This window comes from Salmo salar, chromosome ssa13 (assembly GCF_905237065.1).
Source record: "Salmo salar chromosome ssa13, Ssal_v3.1, whole genome shotgun sequence".
Classification (NCBI taxonomy): domain Eukaryota; kingdom Metazoa; phylum Chordata; class Actinopteri; order Salmoniformes; family Salmonidae; genus Salmo; species Salmo salar.
Window position 1 is genome coordinate 108875526 of NC_059454.1, and position 20000 is coordinate 108895525.

At 48.3% G+C, this 20000-nt stretch overlaps 1 protein-coding gene across 6 annotated transcripts in view; it reads right to left on the reverse strand.

Annotated features, from left to right (window-relative positions):
* LOC106568544 (netrin receptor DCC) overlaps window positions 1–20000 on the reverse strand; it is a 597715-nt gene that overhangs the window by 43875 nt on the left and 533840 nt on the right. For 4 of the 6 annotated variants that reach the window (XM_045692661.1, XM_045692659.1, XM_045692663.1 and 1 more), the window contains exons 24-26: window positions 19631–19863; window positions 18816–18932; window positions 2065–2238 (exon numbers count right to left, since the gene is read on the reverse strand). In XM_045692661.1, the coding sequence (XP_045548617.1) occupies window positions 2065–2238; window positions 18816–18932; window positions 19631–19863 (524 nt within the window). The remainder of the gene's footprint in view (window positions 1–2064; window positions 2239–18815; window positions 18933–19630; window positions 19864–20000) is intronic. The other 2 variants (XM_045692660.1, XM_045692664.1) reach the window with 2 other exon arrangements.

Genomic DNA, 20000 nt, shown 5'->3' on the forward strand with positions numbered 1-20000 from the left:
TTCATCTGGGCCACGAAGCTTCATCTGGGCCTCGTCAAAATAGACATGCTACAGCAGCCAATCATGTTTCTTCTGAGTAACTGAGAATATTGTCAGTCTGTTAATTTGTTTGTCTGTTTATGTACACTTCCTGGTAGTTAGAGTAAAAAGGCCAAGTATCTTTGCCAGGGGGCTGTGTCCAGATCATTTCATCAGAGGTCAAACAAACAAAGTATTTTTATTTAGCTAGGAAAAGACCCTTGAGGTTATAAACCTATTTTACAATCTTGATGTTTATGTCTCCTCTCCTCTCCTCTCCTCTCCTCTCCTCTCCTCTCCTCTCCTCTCCTCTCCTCTCCTCTCCTCTCCTCTCCTCTCCTCTCCTCTCCTCTCCTCTCCTCTCCTGAAACAAACCTAATTCCATCTATGTCTGGGCTCAAAGATTCCCTCTCCTCTTTATTTACAGATATAGGTCAATCAGGCATTAGCCAATTACTGGGTCTGGGTCCTGAATGGCAACCTATTGTTTTATATAGTGCACTACATATGACCAGGATCAATAGCAGGATAGGGTGCCATTTAGGTCCCAGGCCCATTTGCTGGCTAATACATTTTGGCCTCAGTGTCATTCACTCGCCTCTCCACGGCTGCTCTTAACACAATGAGAGTGAGCGTGGAGCATGGCAGAGAGAGAGAGAGAGAGAAGAGAGAGAGAGAGAGAGAGAGAGAGAGAGAGAGAGAGAGAGAGAGAGAGGGGGGGACAGGGCCAATGACAAGTAAATGTCTGTTAGAGAAACTGAGACTAGAAGAAAGAAGAGACAGAAGAAAGTCGGAGGAGGAGCAGCGAGACGGAATGACAAGGAGGGACGGAGAGAAGAGGAGGAGACGGAATGCCAGGGAGGGACGGAGAGAGGAGGAGGAGGAGACAGAATGCCAGGGAGGGACGGGGAGAGGAGGAGGAGACGGAATGCCAGGGAGGGACGGGGAGAGGAGGAGGAGACGGAATGCCAGGGAGGGACGGAGAGAAGAGGAGGAGACGGAATGCCAGGGAGGGACGGAGAGAAGAGGAGGAGGAGACAGAATGTCAGGGAGGGATGGAGAGAAGAGGAGGAGACGGAATGCCAGGGAGGTACGGAGAGAAGAGGAGGAGGAGACAGAATGTCAGGGAGGGATGGAGAGAAGAGGAGGAGACGGAATGCCAGGGAGGGACGGAGAGAAGAGGAGGAGGAGACAGAATGTCAGGGAGGGATGGAGAGAAGAGGAGGAGACGGAATGCCAGGGAGGGATGGAGAGAAGAGGAGGAGACGGAATGACAGGGAGGGGAGAGAGGAGGACAGAATGTCAGGGAGGGATGGAGAGAAGAGGAGGAGACGGAATGCCAGGGAGGGATGGAGAGAAGAGGAGGAGGAGACAGAATGTCAGGGAGGGATGGAGAGAAGAGGAGGAGACGGAATGCCAGGGAGGGATGGAGAGAAGAGGAGGAGACGGAATGACAGGGAGGGACGGAGAGAGGAGGAGGAGACGGAATGCCAGGGAGGGACGGAGAGAGGAGGAGGAGACGGAATGCCAGGGAGGGACGGAGAGAGGAGGAGGAGACGGAATGCCAGGGAGGGACGGAGAGAAGAGGAGGAGACGGAATGCCAGGGAGGGACGGAGAGAAGAGGAGGAGATGGAATGCCAGGGAGGGACGGAGAGAGGAGGAGGAGACGGAATGCCAGGGAGGGACGGAGAGAAGAGGAGGAGACGGAATGCCAGGGAGGGATGGAGAGAGGAGGAGGAGAAGGAATGCCAGGGAGGGACGGAGAGAGGAGGAGGAGACGGAATGCCAGGGAGGGATGGAGAGAGGAGGAGGAGACGGAATGCCAGGGAGGGACGGGGAGAGGAGGAGGAGACGGAATGCCAGGGAGGGATGGAGAGAGGAGGAGGAGACGGAATGCCAGGGAGGGACGGAGAGAGGAGGAGGAGATGGAATGCCAGGGAGGGACGGGGAGAGGAGGAGGAGACGGAATGCCAGGGAGGGACCCAAGAAAAACGGAGAAAGAGAAAGAGAGAGACGGAATGACAGGGAGGGTAAAATGGACTGACTTCTACCTGCTGCGTAGCATCGGTCCACGGTGAGGCTGGGGAAGGGCATGGGTCTCAGCGTGAACTTGGGGTGGGTGGTCAGAGTACCATGGTTGTACCCGCAGGTGGGCGAGGGCAGGATGCCAGGGTACTGACTGCTCTCCAGAATTGGCACTGGGATGGCACTGACAACAGCTAGAAGAGAGAGGCGAGGCGAGAGGGGAGGAGAGACAGGAGGAAAGAGGGGAGGAGAGACGGGAGGAGAGACAGGAGATGAGGGGAGGATAGACGGGAGGAGAGACGGGAGGAGAGACGGGAGAAGAGAGGGGAGGCGAGACGGGAGGCGAGACGGGAGGAGAGACGGGAGGAGAGAGGGGAGGAGAGGCGGGAGAAGAGAGGGGAGGAGAGATGGGAGGAGAGGCAGGAGGAGAGAGAGGAGGAGAGGGGAGGAGAGAGGCGAGGAGAGACGGGAGGAGAGACGGGAAGAGAGACGGGAAGAGAGAGGGGAGGAGAGACGGGAGGAGAGGCGGAAGGAGAGAGGGGAGGAGAGACGGGCGGAGAAACGGGAGTAGAGGCAGGAGGAGAGAGAGGAGGAGAGACGGGAGGAGAGACGGGAGGAGAGAGGGGAGGAGAGGCGGGAGGAGAGTGGGGAGGAGAGACGGGAGGAGAGACGGGAGGAGAGATGGGAGGAGAGATGGGAGGAGAGACGGGAGGAGAGGCGGGACGAGAGAGGGGAGGAGGGACGAGAGGAAAGAGAGGAGGAGAGGCAGGAGGAGAGAGAGGAGGAGAGAGAGGAGGAGAGGGGAGGAGGGATGAGAGGAGAGAGAGGAGGAGAGGCAGGAGGAGAGAGAGGAGGAGAGAGAGGAGGAGAGGGGAGGAGGGATGAGAGGAGGAGAGGCAGGAGGAGAGAGAGGAGGAGAGGGGAGGAGAGAGGCGAGGAGAGACGGGAGAAGAGACGGGAGGAGAGACGGGAGGAGGGACGGGAGGAGAGAGGGGGGAGAGACGGGGGGAGAGAGGGGAGGAGAGACGGGAGGAGAGATGGGAGGAGAGGCAGGAGGAGAGAGAGGAGGAGAGGGGAGGAGAGAGGCGAGGAGAGACGGGAGAAGAGACGGGAGGAGAGACGGGAGGAGAGAGGGGAGGATAGACGGGAGGAGAGACGGGAGGAGAGAGGGGAGGATAGACGGGAGGAGGGACAGGGCAACAAGGAGATAAACCAACTTATATGAAATTAAATGACAGGCATTGCTATAACTATGCTAAACATAAACACATAAACAACAATAACCACCGTTTAGCCGTTTAGAGGACAGGGAAACAAAGTGTGTTTTTATTACCCTCCACTAGTAAAACTGTTTCTAAAATAATCTAGTATCATGTATTAGTGACGTACGGTCTATATGTTCAATTAGCAACACAGTAGTGCTGTTTACTCAGCATGGCTAACTGTCGTCCTATAAACACCAATCAAAGAGTTTCTTACTGAAGAGACGAAATGGAACCCCTTGAAACATCTCAAGCGGTAGCACCTCATGTCCAGTAATATGGCACCCTATTCCCTATAGTGAACTACATTTGACCAGGCCTCTGTTAGAAAGTAGTGCACTATATATAGGGAACAGCGTGTCATTTCTTTAAACCAAACATGTTTCAACATGGCGCTAGACAGACAGACAGCCAAAGCTGGAGTCTGGAGAACTAGCGACTGACTGAGCCTTGACCTTGAGAAGTGTCCTGAGGGCTCAAAGAAGGGAGTGAAAGAGGATGCATGGAGGGAGGGAGAGAGGAGGGCGCCGGGCTGTTAAAATGCCTGGGGTACTCCACACACACAGAGAGAGATCTCTATCTCCTAAACTGCCTACGACCTGGAGGGGAGAAGGAATTGCAGAGAGAGAGAGAAAGAGAGAGAGAGAGAGACAGAGAGAGAGAGACAGTCCTTTGAACCGCTGATGTAAAAAGGGATTTATGTATAAATCTGACTGATTGGCAGATCAGTGCACATATTGATCGTCTGGCCATGGAAGGTAATGAACTCTTGACATCTATGTGTATGCAAACATGTCAATTCATGTGTCTATTCTCGGCTAGCCAGGCCTGGTATCTAATCAGGCAGTTGATTGGTTCTATCTGTCCTGGACCTGTGATGATGTGCTCTGTATTGTAAAATTACTAGGTCAACAATGTTGATTTTGTCGCAGCACTGTGCTGGGTAAACATTTGGTTTGTATGAAGAGATGGTGTCTTTACTAGGCCTCAGTCCAACAGAATTAAATAGAAACATTAGTATTTTGTATTTCTATGTTCAGTCCACTATGAAGAGATTTTTACTATTTCTGAAGTGGTTACAACTCTGGTAACTTTCCCCCAATTCCCTGGTTTTCCAGAAATACCGATCGGAGGTTAACCAGATTTCCTGCATATTCCCCTCCCGATTCCCGGGAATCCACCATCCAGGATTTCTGAAAAACTCTATCTGCAATCCTAAACTCTGTTCGAATATTCATATTAACAGCACTAACCATACTATTTGTGATATGAATTGAGTATATAGTATGCTTATTGGTCATAGTATGGATATAGTTAGTATGCCAAAAGTTCCCGGATGTCGTACTACATTCGCCAAAATACGAAGTATACAAGCAGTGGACACTATTTCTGTGGTTTTAGGGCCCATAATGCAATTCTTTCGAAAATTGGCGTGGCTTCACAACGCTTTCAAATTTGAAGAAAATATCTGAAAATAATGCAGCCGAAGTCTGACTAGAGAGGATACAAATTCATTGCTTTAACTAATTATGACAAATGTTAAGAAAATGTTGAGCAATGTAATAAAGTAATGACTTTTCAAATAAGTCTTTATTTTCAAATAACATTACGCTGCACGTTATGTTGGCTGACAATGTGTTGGCTATGCTATCCTTACGAACCGCATATCATTACAGCAGTATGTACCGGTATGTTAGCTAGCTATGCTATCCTTACGAACGACATAGCATATCATTACAGCAGTATGTACAGGTATGTTAGCTAGCTATGCTATCCTTACGAACCGCAAAGCATATCATTACAGCAGTATGTACCGGTATGTTAGCTAGCTATGCTACCCTTACGAACCACATATCATTACAGCACTATGTACAGGTATGTTAGCTAGCTATGCTATCCTTATGAACCGCATATCATTATAGCAGTATGTACCGGTATGTTAGCTAGCTATGCTATCCTTACGAACCGCAAAGCATATCATTACAGCAGTATGTACCGGTATGTTAGCTAGCTACACTATCCTTACGAACCGCATAGCATATCATTACAGCAGTATGTACCGGTATGTTAGCTAGCTACGTTATCCTTACGAACCACATAGCATATCATTACAGCAGTAGGTACCGGTATGTTAGCTAACTATGCTATCCTTACGAACCGCATATCATTACAGCAGTATGTACCGGTATGTTAGCTAGCTATGCTATCCTTACGAACCACATATCATTATAGCAGTATGTACCGGTATGTTAGCTAGCTATGCTATCCTTACGAACCGCATATCATTACAGCAGTATGTACCGGTATGTTAGCTAGCTACGTTATCCTTACGAACCGCATAGCATATCATTACAGTAGTATGTACAGGTATGTTAGCTAGCTACACTATCCTTACGAACCGCATAGCATATCATTACAGCAGTATGTACCGGTATGTTAGCTAGCTACGCTGTCCTTACGAACCGCATAGCATATCATTACAGCAGTATGTACCGGTATGTTAGCTAGCTACGTTATCCTTACGAACCGCATAGCATTACAGCAGTATGTACCGGTATGTTAGCTAGCTATGCTATCCTTACGAACGACATAGCATATCATTACAGCAGTAGGTACCGGTATGTTAGCTAACTATGCTATCCTTACGAACCGCATATCATTACAGCAGTATGTACCGGTATGTTAGCTAGCTACGCTATCCTTACGAACCGCATATCATTACAGCATTAGGTACCAGTATGTTAGCTAGCTATGCTATCCTTACGAACCACACAGCATATCATTACAGCATTAGGTACCAGTATGTTAGCTAGCTATGCTATCCTTACGAACCACACAGCATATCATTACAGCATTAGGTACCAGTATGTTAGCTAGCTATGCTATCCTTACGAACCACACAGCATATCATTACAGCATTAGGTACCAGTATGTTAGCTAGCTATGCTATCCTTACGAACCACATAGCATATCATTACAGCACTATGCACCGGTATGTTAGTTAGGTAGGCTATCCTTACGAACCGCATTGCATATCATTACAGCACTATGTACCGGTATGTTCGCTAGCTATGCTACCCTTACGAACCACATAGCATATCATTACAGCACTATGTACCGGTATGTTAGCTAGCTATGCTACCCTTACGAACCACATAGCATATCATTACAGCACTATGTACCGGTATGTTAGCTAGCTATGCTATCCTTACGAACCGCATAGCATATCATTACAGCAGTAGGTACCAGCATGTTAACTAGCTACCTAACGTTAGTTGGCTACTAATACATCGAACTTGCCAGTATATTAACTATATCCTATCTAACTAACTTCCCAACGTTTATTCACTTGATTGTTCACGTCATTCTTAGCTAAGTGGTATAGTCGTTGTGCGTTCTTAATGGACATAAATTTGCTCTGGCTATCTACTCCAATTTCAGAGCACTTTCGTCTGAGTTTGCCAGAGCGCAGAATAATTGATGAATTTAGGAATGCTCAACACCCATTGAATATGTCTGGTGTCAGTAAACATCAAGAAAAAAACCATAATTAAATTGTTGCCAGCAGCACAGTTACAGTCACCAACGCTCTGGATAACATGAAAACAGCCTAACCAGCTCTGCTAGGGCGAGTAAAATGGTCAGAGTTGGGTGTTCTCTCATTATGTGTCTGGAAGTAGCTAGCCAGTTAGCTTGTGGGCTTGACTACCATTGTGACAGTCAGAACACTGTGATCAACCCCTACTCTTCAGCCAGAGCGTCCAGTATGCACTCTGAACGCGCCGAGAGGGAAACGCTCTGAATCTACAAAACTGACAATCTGGCAACGCTCTGAATCTACAAACGCCCAGAGCGCACTCTGGCACTCCAGATTGAATTTACGAACACACCCGAAGTGTCTACCTAGTAATTTGTTATGCTAATAAGCTAGCAAGAGGTTGCATAGCAACAGCATCAACTTCCGGTAGACAGGCGTAGCGCTAGTATGCTCAACTGAAAGGATACCGTTCGTTTACAGTATACTAACATGAACTAATAGTATATAGTATGTAGTACATACTCATTAAGTATGTAGGATACAGTATGTTAGAATGGGTATTCATTATGTATGTAGTATACAGTATTTTAGTATGGGTATTCATTAAGTATGTAGTATACAGTATGTTAGTATGAGTATTCACTAAGTATGTAGCGTACAGCTTGTTAGTATGGGTATTCATTAAGTATGTAGTACATACTCATTAAGTATGTAGCGTACAGTATGTTAGTATGGGTACTCATTAAGTATGTAGGATACATTATGTTAGTATGGATATTCATTAGTATGTAGTATACAGTATGTTAGTATGGGTATTCATTATGTATGTAGTATACAGTATGTTAGTATGGGTATTCATTAAGTATGTAGTATACAGTATGTTAGTATGGGTACTCATTAAGTATGTAGGATACATTATGTTAGTATGTATTCATTATGTATGTAGTATACAGTATGTTAGTATGGGTATTCACTAAGTATGTAGTATACAGTATGTTAGTATGAGTATTCACTAAGTATGTAGCGTACAGCTTGTTAGTATGGGTACTCATTAAGTATGTAGTACACAGAACGTTAGTATTGATATTCAATAAGTATGTAGTATACAGTATGTTAGTATGGGTATTCATTAAGTATGTAGCGTACAGCTTGTTAGTATGGATATTCAATAAGTATGTAGGATACAGTACGTTAGTATGGGTACTCATTAAGTAAGTAGCGTACAGTTGTTAGTATGGATATTCAATAAGTATGTAGGATACAGTATGTGGGTATTCAAACACAGCTGTAGACATGATAAAGTCTCTAGTCACCTCCTTTAATGCCCCTTGCTTTACTGCTGCTACCTCATCTATCCCGGGTAGAAGACGTTATAATCTGACTGGATTATCAGATTAGTATCAGATTCAACGGCTCAGTCACAGACAATCACAGATTACAAAGGGAAAACCAGCCATGTCGCCGCGGACACAACGTCTTTCCCTCAGACAAGCTAAACACCTTCTTCACCTGTTTTGAGGATAATATAGTGCCACCGACGCGGCCCGCTACCAAGGACCGTGGGTTCTCGTTCTCCGTGGTCGACGTGAGTAAGATATTTAAGCAAGCCATGTCCTCAGAGCATGCGCAGACCAGCTGGCTGGAGTGTTTAGGGACATATTCAATCTCTCCCTATCCCAGTCTGCTGTCCCCACTTGCTTCAAGATGTCCACCATTATCCCTGTACCCAAGAAGGCAAAGGTAACTGAACTAAATGACTAACGCCCCGTAGCACTCACTTCTGTCATCATTAAGTGCTAAGAGAGGTTAGTTAAGGATCATATCACCTCCACCTTACCTGTCACCCTAGACCCACTTCAATTTGCTTACCGCCCCAATAGGTCCACAGACGATGCAATCACCATATCACTGCACACTGCCCTATCCCATCTGGACAAGAGGAATACCAACGTCAGAATGCTGTTCATTGACAATAGCTCAGCGTTCAACACCATAGTACCCTCCAAACTCATCATTAAGCTGGAGGCCCTGGGTCTGAACCCCTCCCTGTGCAACTGGGTCCTGGACATCCTGTCTGGCTGCCCCCCAGGTGGTGAAGGTAGGAAACAACACCTCCACTTCGCCGATCCTCAACACGGGGGCCCCACAAGGGTGCGTTCTCAGCCTTCTCCTGTTATCCCTATATGGCCACGCACGCCTCCAACTCAATCATCAAGTTTGCAGACGACACAACAGTAGTAGGCTTGATTACCAACAATTATGGGACAGCCTACAGGGAGGAGGTGAGGGCCCTGGCAGAGTGGTGACAGGAAAATAACCTCTCCCTCAAAGCCAACAAAACAAAGGAACTGATCGTGGACTTCAGGATTCAAGAGAGGGAGTAGGTCACATCGACGGGGCCGCAGTGGAGTAGGTGGAAAGCTTCAAGTTCCTCGGCGTACATATCACTGACGATCTGAAATGGTCCACCCACATAGACATTGTGGTGAAGAAGGCACAACAACCTCAGGAGGCTGAAGAAATTTGTCTTGGCCGCTTAAACCCTCCCAAACTTTTACAGATACACAATTGAGAGCATCCCATCGGGCTGTATCACCGCCTGGTACGGCAACCGTAGCGCTCTGTAGGGCTCCGTAGAGGGTGGTGCGGTAGGTGCGCTCTGTAGGGCTCTCCAGAGGGTGGTGCGGTCTGCCCAACACATCACCGGGGGTACACTACCTGCCCTCCAGGACACCTACACCACCCGATGTCACAGGAAGGCCAAAAAGATCATCAAGGACAACAACCACCCTAGCCACTGCCTGTTCACCCCGCTATCATCCAGAAGGTGAGGTCAGTACAGGTACATCAAAGCTGGGACCGAGACACTGAAAAACAGCTTCTATCTCAAGGCCATCAGATTGTTAAATAGCTATCACTAGCCGGCTTCCACCTGGTTACTCAACCCTGCACCTTAGAGGCTGCTGCTCTATATACATAGACATGGAATCACTGGTCACTTTAATAATGGAACACTGGTCACTAATAATGTTTACATACTGCTTTACTCATCTCTTATGTATATACTGCTTTCTGTTCTACTGTATTTAGTCAATGACACTCCGACATTGCTCAATCTAAAATGTATGTCATTCTTAATTCCATTATTTTACATGACACCCTCCTTTGTCCTTTGGCACCCTCCTTTGGCACCCTCCTTTGTCCTTTGGCACCCTCCTTTGGCACCCTCCTTTGTCCTTTGGCACCCTCCTTTGGCACCCTCCTTTGTCCTTTGACACCCTCCTTTGGCACCCTCCTTTGTCAATTGGCACCCTCCTTTGTCACCCTCCTTTGTCCTTTGACACCCTCCTTTGTCCTTTGACACCCTCCTTTGGCACCCTCCTTTGTCAATTGGCACCCTCCTTTGTCACCCTCCTTTGTCCTTTGGCGCCATCCTTTGGCACCCTCCTTTGTCCTTTGACACCCTCCTTTGGCACCCTCCTTTGTCCTTTGACACCCTCCTTTGGCACCCTCCTTTGTCCTTTGACACCCTCCTTTGGCACCCTCCTTTGTCCTTTGACACCTTCCTTTGGCACCCTCCTTTGTCCTTTGGCACCCTCCTTTGTCCTTTGGCACCCTCCTTTGGCACCCTATTTCCTTTACAGTGCACTAATCTGACCAGGGCCCTGGTCAAACGTAGTGTACTGTATAAGGCAAAAAGGATGTCATTTGAGACACATCATGTGTCTAAGAAACGAGTCACATTACAGCACAATAACTAACGATACCTACTAATTAGGTCCTCATTAGTGAATAAAGCACAAACAGACAGAAGGATATTCAGCAACTATCTACACAAATAATAATCATATTCAAACAATCCTGACAATTCAAAAAGAAGCTTCTTCTAACAGGAACCCCTGGCTGGTGAACGAAGCCAACTGAAATCTATTCCACTTGTTCTCCTTAGCTCCTTCTTGACGATGAAAGAGAGGAGCACTTGTTCTCCTTAGCTCCTTCTTGACGGTGAGAGAGATAGACGAGAGGCAGTGGTAATATATGCAGTACCCTGCAGTTCTTCTCTGAGTGCGAGACGGTGCCTACTGTAGCCTAGCAGCGTTAACCAGTAAGCGCTACTGAGCATGCCCGCTGGGACCCAGGTAGGTGAAGGGGGATGGAAGTGAACCAGGCAAATCATCAGATTACCCCGGAGTAGACGGTTCCTAACCCCTCCTCACCCTTCCTCACCCCTCCTCACCTCTCCTCACCCCTCCTCACCCCTCAACCATCCTCAACCCTCCTCACCTCTCCTCACCCCTCCTCACCCCTCAACCATCCTCAACCCTCCTCACCCTTCCTCACCCCTCCTCACCTCTCCTCACCCCTCCTCACCCCTCAACCTTCCTCAACCCTCCTCACCTCTCCTCACCCCTCCTCAAACCTCCTCACCCCTCCTCACACTTCCTCAAATCTCCTCACCTCTCCTCACCCCCTCCTCACCCCTCAACCTTCCTCAACCCTCCTCACCTCTCCTCACCCCTCCTCAAACCTCCTCACCCCTCCTCACACTTCCTCAAATCTCCTCACCCCTCCTCAAACCTCCTCAAACATTCCTCAACCCTCCTCAACTCTCCTCACCCTTCCTCACCTCTCCTCACCCCTCCTCAACCTTCCTCAACTCTCCTCACCCCTCCTCAACCCTCCTCACCCTTCCTCAACTCTCCTCACCCCTCCTCACCCCTCCTCACCCTTTCTCAACCCTCCTCAACCCTCCTCACCCCTCCTCACCCTTCCTCACACCATCCTCAATCCTCCTCACCCCTCCTCAACCATCCTCAACCCTCCTCACCCCTCATCACACATCCTCAACCCCCCTCCAACTCCTCAACTCTCCTCACCCGTCCTCAACTCTCCTCACCCCTCCTCACCCTTCCTCACCCTTCCTCAACCCTCCTCAACCCTCCTCAACCATCCTCACACTTCCTCAACCCTCCTCAAACCTCCTCATACCTCCTCACCCCTCCTCCACTCTCCTCAACCCTCCTCACCTCTCCTCACCCCTCCTCCATCCTCCTCAACCTTCCTCAACTCTCCTCAACTCTCCTCACCCCTCCTCACCCTTCCTCACCCTTCCTCAACCCTCCTCAACCCTCCTCAAACATCCTCAACCCTCCTCACACATCCTCAACCCTCCTCAACCCTCCTCAAACCTCCTCACCCCTCCTCCACTCTCCTCACCCCTCCTCACCCTTCCTCACCCCTCCTTACCCCTCCTCACCCGTCCTCAACTCTCCTCACCCCTCCTCACCCTTCCTCAACCCTCCTCAACCCTCCTCAACCATCCTCAACCCTCCTCACACTTCCTCAACCCTCCTCAACCCTCCTCAAACCTCCTCACCCCTCCTCCACTCTCCTAAACTCTCCTCACCTCTCCTCACCCCTCCTCAACCCTCCTCAACCTTCCTCAACTCTCCTCAACTCTCTTCACCCCTCCTCACCCTTCCTCACCCTTCCTCAACCCTCCTCAACCCTCCTCAACCCTTCCTCACCTCTCCTCACCTCTCCTCACCCCTCCTCAAACCCCCCTCCTCCTCAAACCTCCTCAAACCTCCTCAACCCTCCTCAACTCTCCTCACCCTTCCTCACCTCTCCTCACCCCTCCTCAACCCTCCTCAACTCTCCTCACCCCTCCTCAACCTTCCTCACCCTTCCTCAACTCTCCTCACCCCTCCTCACCCCTCCTCACCCTTTCTCAACTCTCCTCAACCCTCCTCACCCCTCCTCACCCTTCCTCACGCCTCCTCAACCCTCCTCACCCCTCCTCAACCATCCTCAACCCTCCTCACCCCTCCTCACACTTCCTCAACCCTCCTCAACCCTCCTCAACTCTCCTCACCCGTCCTCAACTCTCCTCACCCCTCCTCACCCTTCCTCACCCATCCTCAACCCTCCTCAACCCTCCTCAACTCTCCTCATACCTCCTCACACTTCCTCAACCCTCCTCAAACCTCCTCACCCCTCCTCCACTCTCCTTAAACCTCCTCTCCTCTCCTCACCCCTCCTCAACCCTCCTCAACCTTCCTCAACTCTCCTCAACTCTCCTCACCCCTCCTCACCCTTCCTCACCCTTCCTCAACTCTCCTCAACCCTCCTCAACCATCCTCAACCCTCCTCACCCCTCCTCACACTTCCTCAACCCTCCTCAACCCTCCTCAAACCTCCTCACCCCTCCTCCACTCTCCTCACCCCTCCTCAGCCTTCCTCACCCCTCCTTACCCCTCCTCAACTGTCCTCAACCCTCCTTATCCCTCCTCAACCCACATGACCTCTCCCCAACTTGCCTCACCCCTCTGATGGGAAGGATAAGGAAGGGGGAGGTGGGGTGAGGAGGAGGGGGAAGGTGATTGATGGGGATGTGCTGAATGCGGAGTAACGCCTCTCCCTCTCTCAATTGAATTCAAAGGGCTTTTTTGGCATGTGAAACATGTCTCCCTCTCACTCTCTCTCTCTCGGGTCTCTGTCTCCCTAGGGAGTCTGAGATGTGAGGAGGCCCTTCCTTCTCTCTCTGTCTCTGTCCCACTAGGGATCCGGAGATGTGGAGGCTTTCATGTGACTACTGGAGAGAAGAGAGGTGAGGGATGAAAAGAGAGGGAAGAACAGGGGCAGAGAGGAAAGAGAGAGAGAGAGATGTCTGGTAATTACCCAATGTGCTACTAACAGAGAAGGAGGGAGAGGAAGATGTCAAGGAGATTGATGTTCCAAGATGGTGTAGCAGTCGGACGTGTGTTTGTCTTGTCCCGTGTTAATTAGTCTGTAAATATATATATATATTTTTCGTATATTTTTTAATTTCACTTTCTATCTACGAACTAAATATACTTTCCTGCAACCCGCCTCACCCAATGTGGTACGGATCTGCATTTTTTTTTTTTTACCTTATAACTCGAACCTCCATCAGAAGCTAGCCAGCTAATTAGCTACTAGCTAGTAGTCATTGTTTGCCACTGCTAGCAGTTTTCACCTTTAGCTCGGATTCCAGCCAGCTTTAGCTCGGACAATTACCTGCCAGTCTGCACAGCGCGATATCAACCCAGAGCATATCGGACTGCTTTTCTCCACCACATCACTGGATTCCTGATGCAAGTTCGGAAACCATTACACCGGATCATCGCAGCTAGCTAGCTGCAACCGAGTGGCTACTGTTGGCTAACGCCTATGTCCCGAAGCAAGCACCAGTTAGCCTTGAGCTAGCCTTGAGCTAGGCCCATCTCCCGGCCAGCCGACGGAGTATACCAGCTAATTCTTGGGCTACAATACCTCTTTTGCCAAGTGGCCTGGACCCTTTATTGTCGACACGGAGCCCCGCTGATCCATTAAGACTGGTCTGCCGACGTAATTGTCCGATGTAGTTTCAACAGGCTTTTCCAGTGCGATGTCGCTAAAGACCCATCTGCTATCCCCGGCCCGCTAGCTTTCTGAACGCCGTGTCTCCTGCTCGCCTAGCGTAGAAGTGACTACTGAACAACTCCCTGACTCACCTATTGCTGCTCTTTGGACCCTATGATCACTCTGCTACACAGCTGATGCCTGGTGGTCTGTTCATTAACACTGTAACTCATTTTGTTTATCTGTCGGCCCCAGCCTCGAACTCAGGTCCTGTGTGTAGCTAACTGACCCTCTCTGCCCATTCATCCCCATTTACACGTTGTTGTCTGAGCTCTCCCGACCAACACCCACGATTGCTTTATGCCTCTCTCTAATGTCAATATGCCTTGTCTACTGCTGTTTCTGTTTGTTCTTATTGTTTTATTTCACTGTATTTCACCCCCAGTTTCCGCTCAACATACTTAGATAGCTCTTTTGTCCCACCCCCCACACATGCGTAACCGTCCGAGGTGGTTTCAACATGGGCATCCGGGGAAGAGCATCTGCCGATCCCGACCCACTAGCTGTCTGATTCGCCATGTCTCCAGCTAGCCTAGCGTAGTAGCGACTACGGAATTGGCTCCCTGAATCATCTAATGCTACTCATTGGACCCTATGATCACTCGGCTACACATGCCTCTCTCTAATGTCAATATGCCTTGTCTACTGCTGTTTCTGTTTGTTCTTATTGTTTTATTTCACTGTATTTCACCCCCAGTTCCGCTCAACATGCTTAGATAGCTCTTTTGTCCCACCCCCCACACATGCGGAGACCTCACCTGGCTTAACTGGTGCCTCCAGAGACCCAACCTCTCTCTTCGTCACTCAATGCCTAGGTTTACCTCCACTGTACTCACATCATACCATACCCTTGTCTGGACATTATGCCCTGAATCTGTTTTACCCAGAAATCTGCTCCTTTTCTTCTCTGTACCCAACGCACTAGGCGTCCAGTTCTTATAGCCTTTAGCCGTACCCTTATTCTACTCCTCCTCTGTTCGTCTGGTGATGTAGAGGTTAACCCAGGCCCTGTAGCCCCCAGTTCCACTCCGATTCCACAGGCGCAATCATTTGTTGACTTCTGTAACCATAATAGCCTTGGTTTCATGCATGTTAACATCAGAAGCCTCCTCCCTAAGTTTGTTTTATTCACTGCTTTAGCACACTCCGCCAACCCTGATGTCCTAGCCTTGTCTGAATCCTGGCTTAGGAAGGCCACCAAAAATTCTGAAATTTCCATCCCCAACTATAACATTTTCCGTCAAGATAGAACTGCTAAAGGGGGCGGAGTTGCAATCTACTGCAGAGATAGCCGCCAGAGTTCTGTCTTACTACCCAGGTCTGTGCCCAAACAGTTCAAGCTTCTACTTTTACAAATCCACCTTTCCAGAAATAAGTCTCTCACCATTGCCCCTTGTAATAGACCCCCCTCAGCCCCCAGCTGTGCCCTGGACACCATATGCGAATTGATTGCCCCCCATCTATCTTCAGAGTTCGTACTGTTAGGTGACCTAAACTGGGATATGCTTAACACCCCGGCCATCCTACAGTCTAAGCTTGATGCCCTCAATCTCACACAAATTATCAAGGAACCTACCAGGTACAACCATAAATCCGTAAACATGGGCACCCTCATAGATATCATCCTGACCAACCTGCCCTCTTAATACACCTCTGCTGTCTTCAACCAGGATCTCAGCGATTACTGCCTCATTGCCTGCGTCCGTAATGGCTCCGCGGTTAAACGACCACCCCTCATCACTGTCAAATGCTCCCTAAAGTAATTCAGCAAGCAGGCCTTTCTAATTTACCTGGCCCGGGTATCCTGGAAGGATATTGACCTCATCCCTTCAGTAGATGGTGCCTGGTTGTTCTTTAAAAGTGGTTTCTTCACCATCTTAAATAAGCTTGCCCCATTCAATTTTTTTAAAACTAAGAACAGATATAGCCCCTGGTTCACTCCTGACTTGACTTCCCTTGACCAGCACAAAAACATCCGGGGGCATACTGCATTAGCATCGAATAGCCCCCGCGATATGCAACTTTTCAGGGAAGTCAGGAACCAATATACACAGTTAGTAAGGAAAGCAAAGGCTAGCTTTTTCAAACAAAAATTTGCATCCTGTAGCACTAATTCCAAAAAGTTTTGGGACACTGTAAAGTTCATGGAAAATAAGAGCACCTCCTCCCAGCTGCCCACTGCACTGAGGCTAGGAAACACTGTCACCACTGATAAATCTACGATAATTGCTCATTTCAATGAGCATTTTTCTACGGCCAGCCATGCTTTCCACCTGGCTAACCCAACCCCGGCCAACAGCTCTGCACCCACCGCAGCAACCTGCCCAAGCCCCCCCTCACTTCTCCTTCACCCAAATCCAAATAGCTGATGTTCTGAAAGAGCTGCAAAATCTGGACCCCTACAAATCAGCTGGACTAGACAATCTGGACCCTCGCTTTCTAAAATTATCCGCCTCAATTGTTGCAACCCCTATTACTAGCCTGTTCAACCTCCCTTTCGTATCGTCATATCCCTAAAGATTGGAAAGCTGAAAGGTCATCCCCTTCTTCAAAAGGGGAGACACTCTAGACCCAAACTGCTACAAACCTATATCCATCCTGCCCTGCCTTTCTAAAGTCTTCGAAAGCCAAGTTAACAAACAGATCACCGACCTTTTCGAATCCCACTGTACCTTCTCTGCTATGCAATCTGGTTTCCGAGCTGGTCATGGGTGCACCTCAGCCACGCTCAAGGTCCTAAATAATATCATAACAGCCATCGATAAAAGACAGTACTGTGCAGCCATCTTCATCGACCTGGCCAAGGCTTTTGACTCTGTCAATCACTGCATTCTTGTCGACAGACTCAATAGCCTTGGTTTCCCAAATGACTGCCTCGCCTGCTTCACTAACTACTTCTCAGACAGAGTTCAGTGTGTTAAATCAGAGGCCCTGTTGTCCGGACCTCTGGCAGTCTCTATGGGGTTGCCACAGGGTTCAATTCTCGGGTCGACTCTTTTCTCTGTATACATCAATGATGTCGCTCTTACTGCTGGTGAGTCTCTGATCCACCTCTACGCAGACGACACCATTCTGTATACATCCGGCCCTTCTTTGGACACTGTGTTAACTAACCTCCAGACGAGCTTCAATGCCATACAACTCTCCTTCCGTGGCCTCCAACTGCTCTTAAATGCAAGTAAAACTAAATGCATGCTCTTTAAACGATCGCTGCTCGCACCCGCCCGCCCGACTAGCATCACTACTCTGGACGGTTCTGACTTGGACAACTACAAATACCTAGGTGTCTGGTTAGACTGTAAACTCTCCTTCCAGACTCACATTAAGCATCTCCAATCCCCCCCCAAAATTGAGTATCGGCTTCCTATTTCGCAACAAAGCCTCCTCATGCTGCCAAACATACCCTCGTAAAACTGACTATCCTACCGATCCTTGACTTCGGTGATGTCATTTACAAAATAGTCTCAAACACTCTACTCAGCAAATTGGATGTAGTCTATCACAGTGCCATCCATTTTGTCACCAAAGCCCCATATATGACCTGTATGCTCTCGTTGGCTGGCCCTCGCTTCATATTCGTCACCAAACCCACTGGCTCCAGGTCATCTATAAATCTTTGCTAGGTAAATCCATGCCTTATCTCAGCTTACTGGTCACCATTACAATACCCACCCCGTAGCACGTGCTCCAGCAGGTATATCTCACTGGTCATCCCCAAAGCCAACACTTCCTTTGGCCGCCTTTCCTTCCAGTTCTCTGCTGCCAATAACTGGAACGAATTGCAAAAGTCACTGAAGCTGGAGACATATATCTCCCTCACTAACTATAAGCATCAGCTGTCAGAGCAGCTTACCGATCACTGCACCTGTACACAGCCAAACTGTAAATAGCTCACCCAACTACCTCATCCCCATATTGTTATTTTTTTGCTCTTTCGCACCCCAATATCTCTACTTGCACATCATCATCTGCACATCTATCACTCCAGTGTTTAATTGCTAAATTGTAATTATTTTGCCACTACTGCCTATTTATTGCCTTACCTCCCTAATCTTATCTCATTTGCACACACTGTATATAGACTTTTTTCTCTATTGTATTATTGACTGTACGTTTGTTTATTCCATGTGTAACTCTGTGATGTTGTTTTTTGTCTCTACTGCTTTGCTTTATCTTGGCCAGGTCACAGATGTAAATGAGAACTTGTTCTTAACTGGCCTACCTGGTTAAATAAAGGTTAAATAAAAACAAAAATAAACAGAGGAGGGATGGAGGAGGAAGAAGAGGAGGAAGGGAGGATGGAGGAGGAGGAAGGACTACTCAAAGTGTGAGCAGGATGGCTGACAGCAAGACAACAACTATTTGGGAAGATGTGTTTTAAGTTTTTTAAAAATATTTTTTTTTATTTAACCTTCTTTTAACTAGACAAGTCAGTTAAGAACAAATTCTTATTTACAACGACGGCCTACCTCCTGGGCCATACCCTCCCTTAACCCGGACGACGCTGGGCCAATTGTGCACCACCCTACGGGATGTGGACACTTACGGGTGTTGCTGGGCTGAGAGTCCATGGGGATCATTAGCTTGGTACGTGTTGCCCTCCGGGCAGCTAGGGAGCGCTCTAACGTAGAGATGCAGCTGGAAGCCTCGTCATTGTCCACACCTAGAACATAAATGGACCGTACTGTGTTTATATTCTGCTGACGTATTACTGGTCAGGGCTCCGTCGCAAAATCTATTGTTAGATCAATGAGATTTCACGTCACTATAACAGAACAAATAGATACAGATTAACCAAAGACAAATATTCACCAGCAGCAACCCAAGGTGAGGAAAATAAAAAGCATAGAACTGGATTCAAGCCAGATGGTTTTACATACCTCATATTACCTTGTTCCTCTGAATAGTCCTTCACAATTGGATAAGAAATCAACAGTCTACAATTTATTCATAGAATATTCATGAATACCATCAGAGAGACTAAAGTTGTTCCTGACAACTTTAGTTAAGAGCTACGTTTCAATAGAGAGATGAAGATGACGATAAAAGCAAGCTACTTTCCCCCTCTATTGTTGAAGTCTTTCTCTACAAAACCAATCAGTGGTTTATGGGTTGGTGGACTGGATAACAACATATCTGCAGTGAACATAAAACATTTTTTTTTTTAAACATTCCTTTTCTAATCTCCTATTTTTATCCAAGGTTCTGTTCCAAGATTCTGTTCCAAGATTCTGTTCCAAGGTTCTGTTCCAAGATTTTGTTCCAAGATTCTGTTCCAAGGTTCTGTTCCAAGGCTCTGTTCCAAGACATTCCAAAACATCCTTCCTGTCATTAACATCATTATCATCCATGAAGTCTTACCTGAGTGGCTGCTCTTGCTTCCCATCTGACTCTCTGATTGGCTGTGACTGACAGACTGAGACCGGATTTCCTGGATGGAACCCTGGATGGGCGAATCACATCCAGAGGGGGCGGCACTGGCAGGCTTCTCAATGTTCTTCAGTTCCATTTCCTCATGATGGATCCACAGGTCTGGAGGTCTCAGGTCCTTCTGACTACCTTTCCGCTTCCCTGTACTGTGAGTGGCACGCTTCCTATAGAGGGGAGGGAGAAGGAGAAGGAGAAGGAGAAGGAGAAGGAGAAGGAGAAGGAGAAGGAGAAGGAGAGGGACAGGGAAATGCAGGAGGAGAGGATAGGAAGCAGAGGAGAGGAGGCAGAGGAGAGGGAGAGG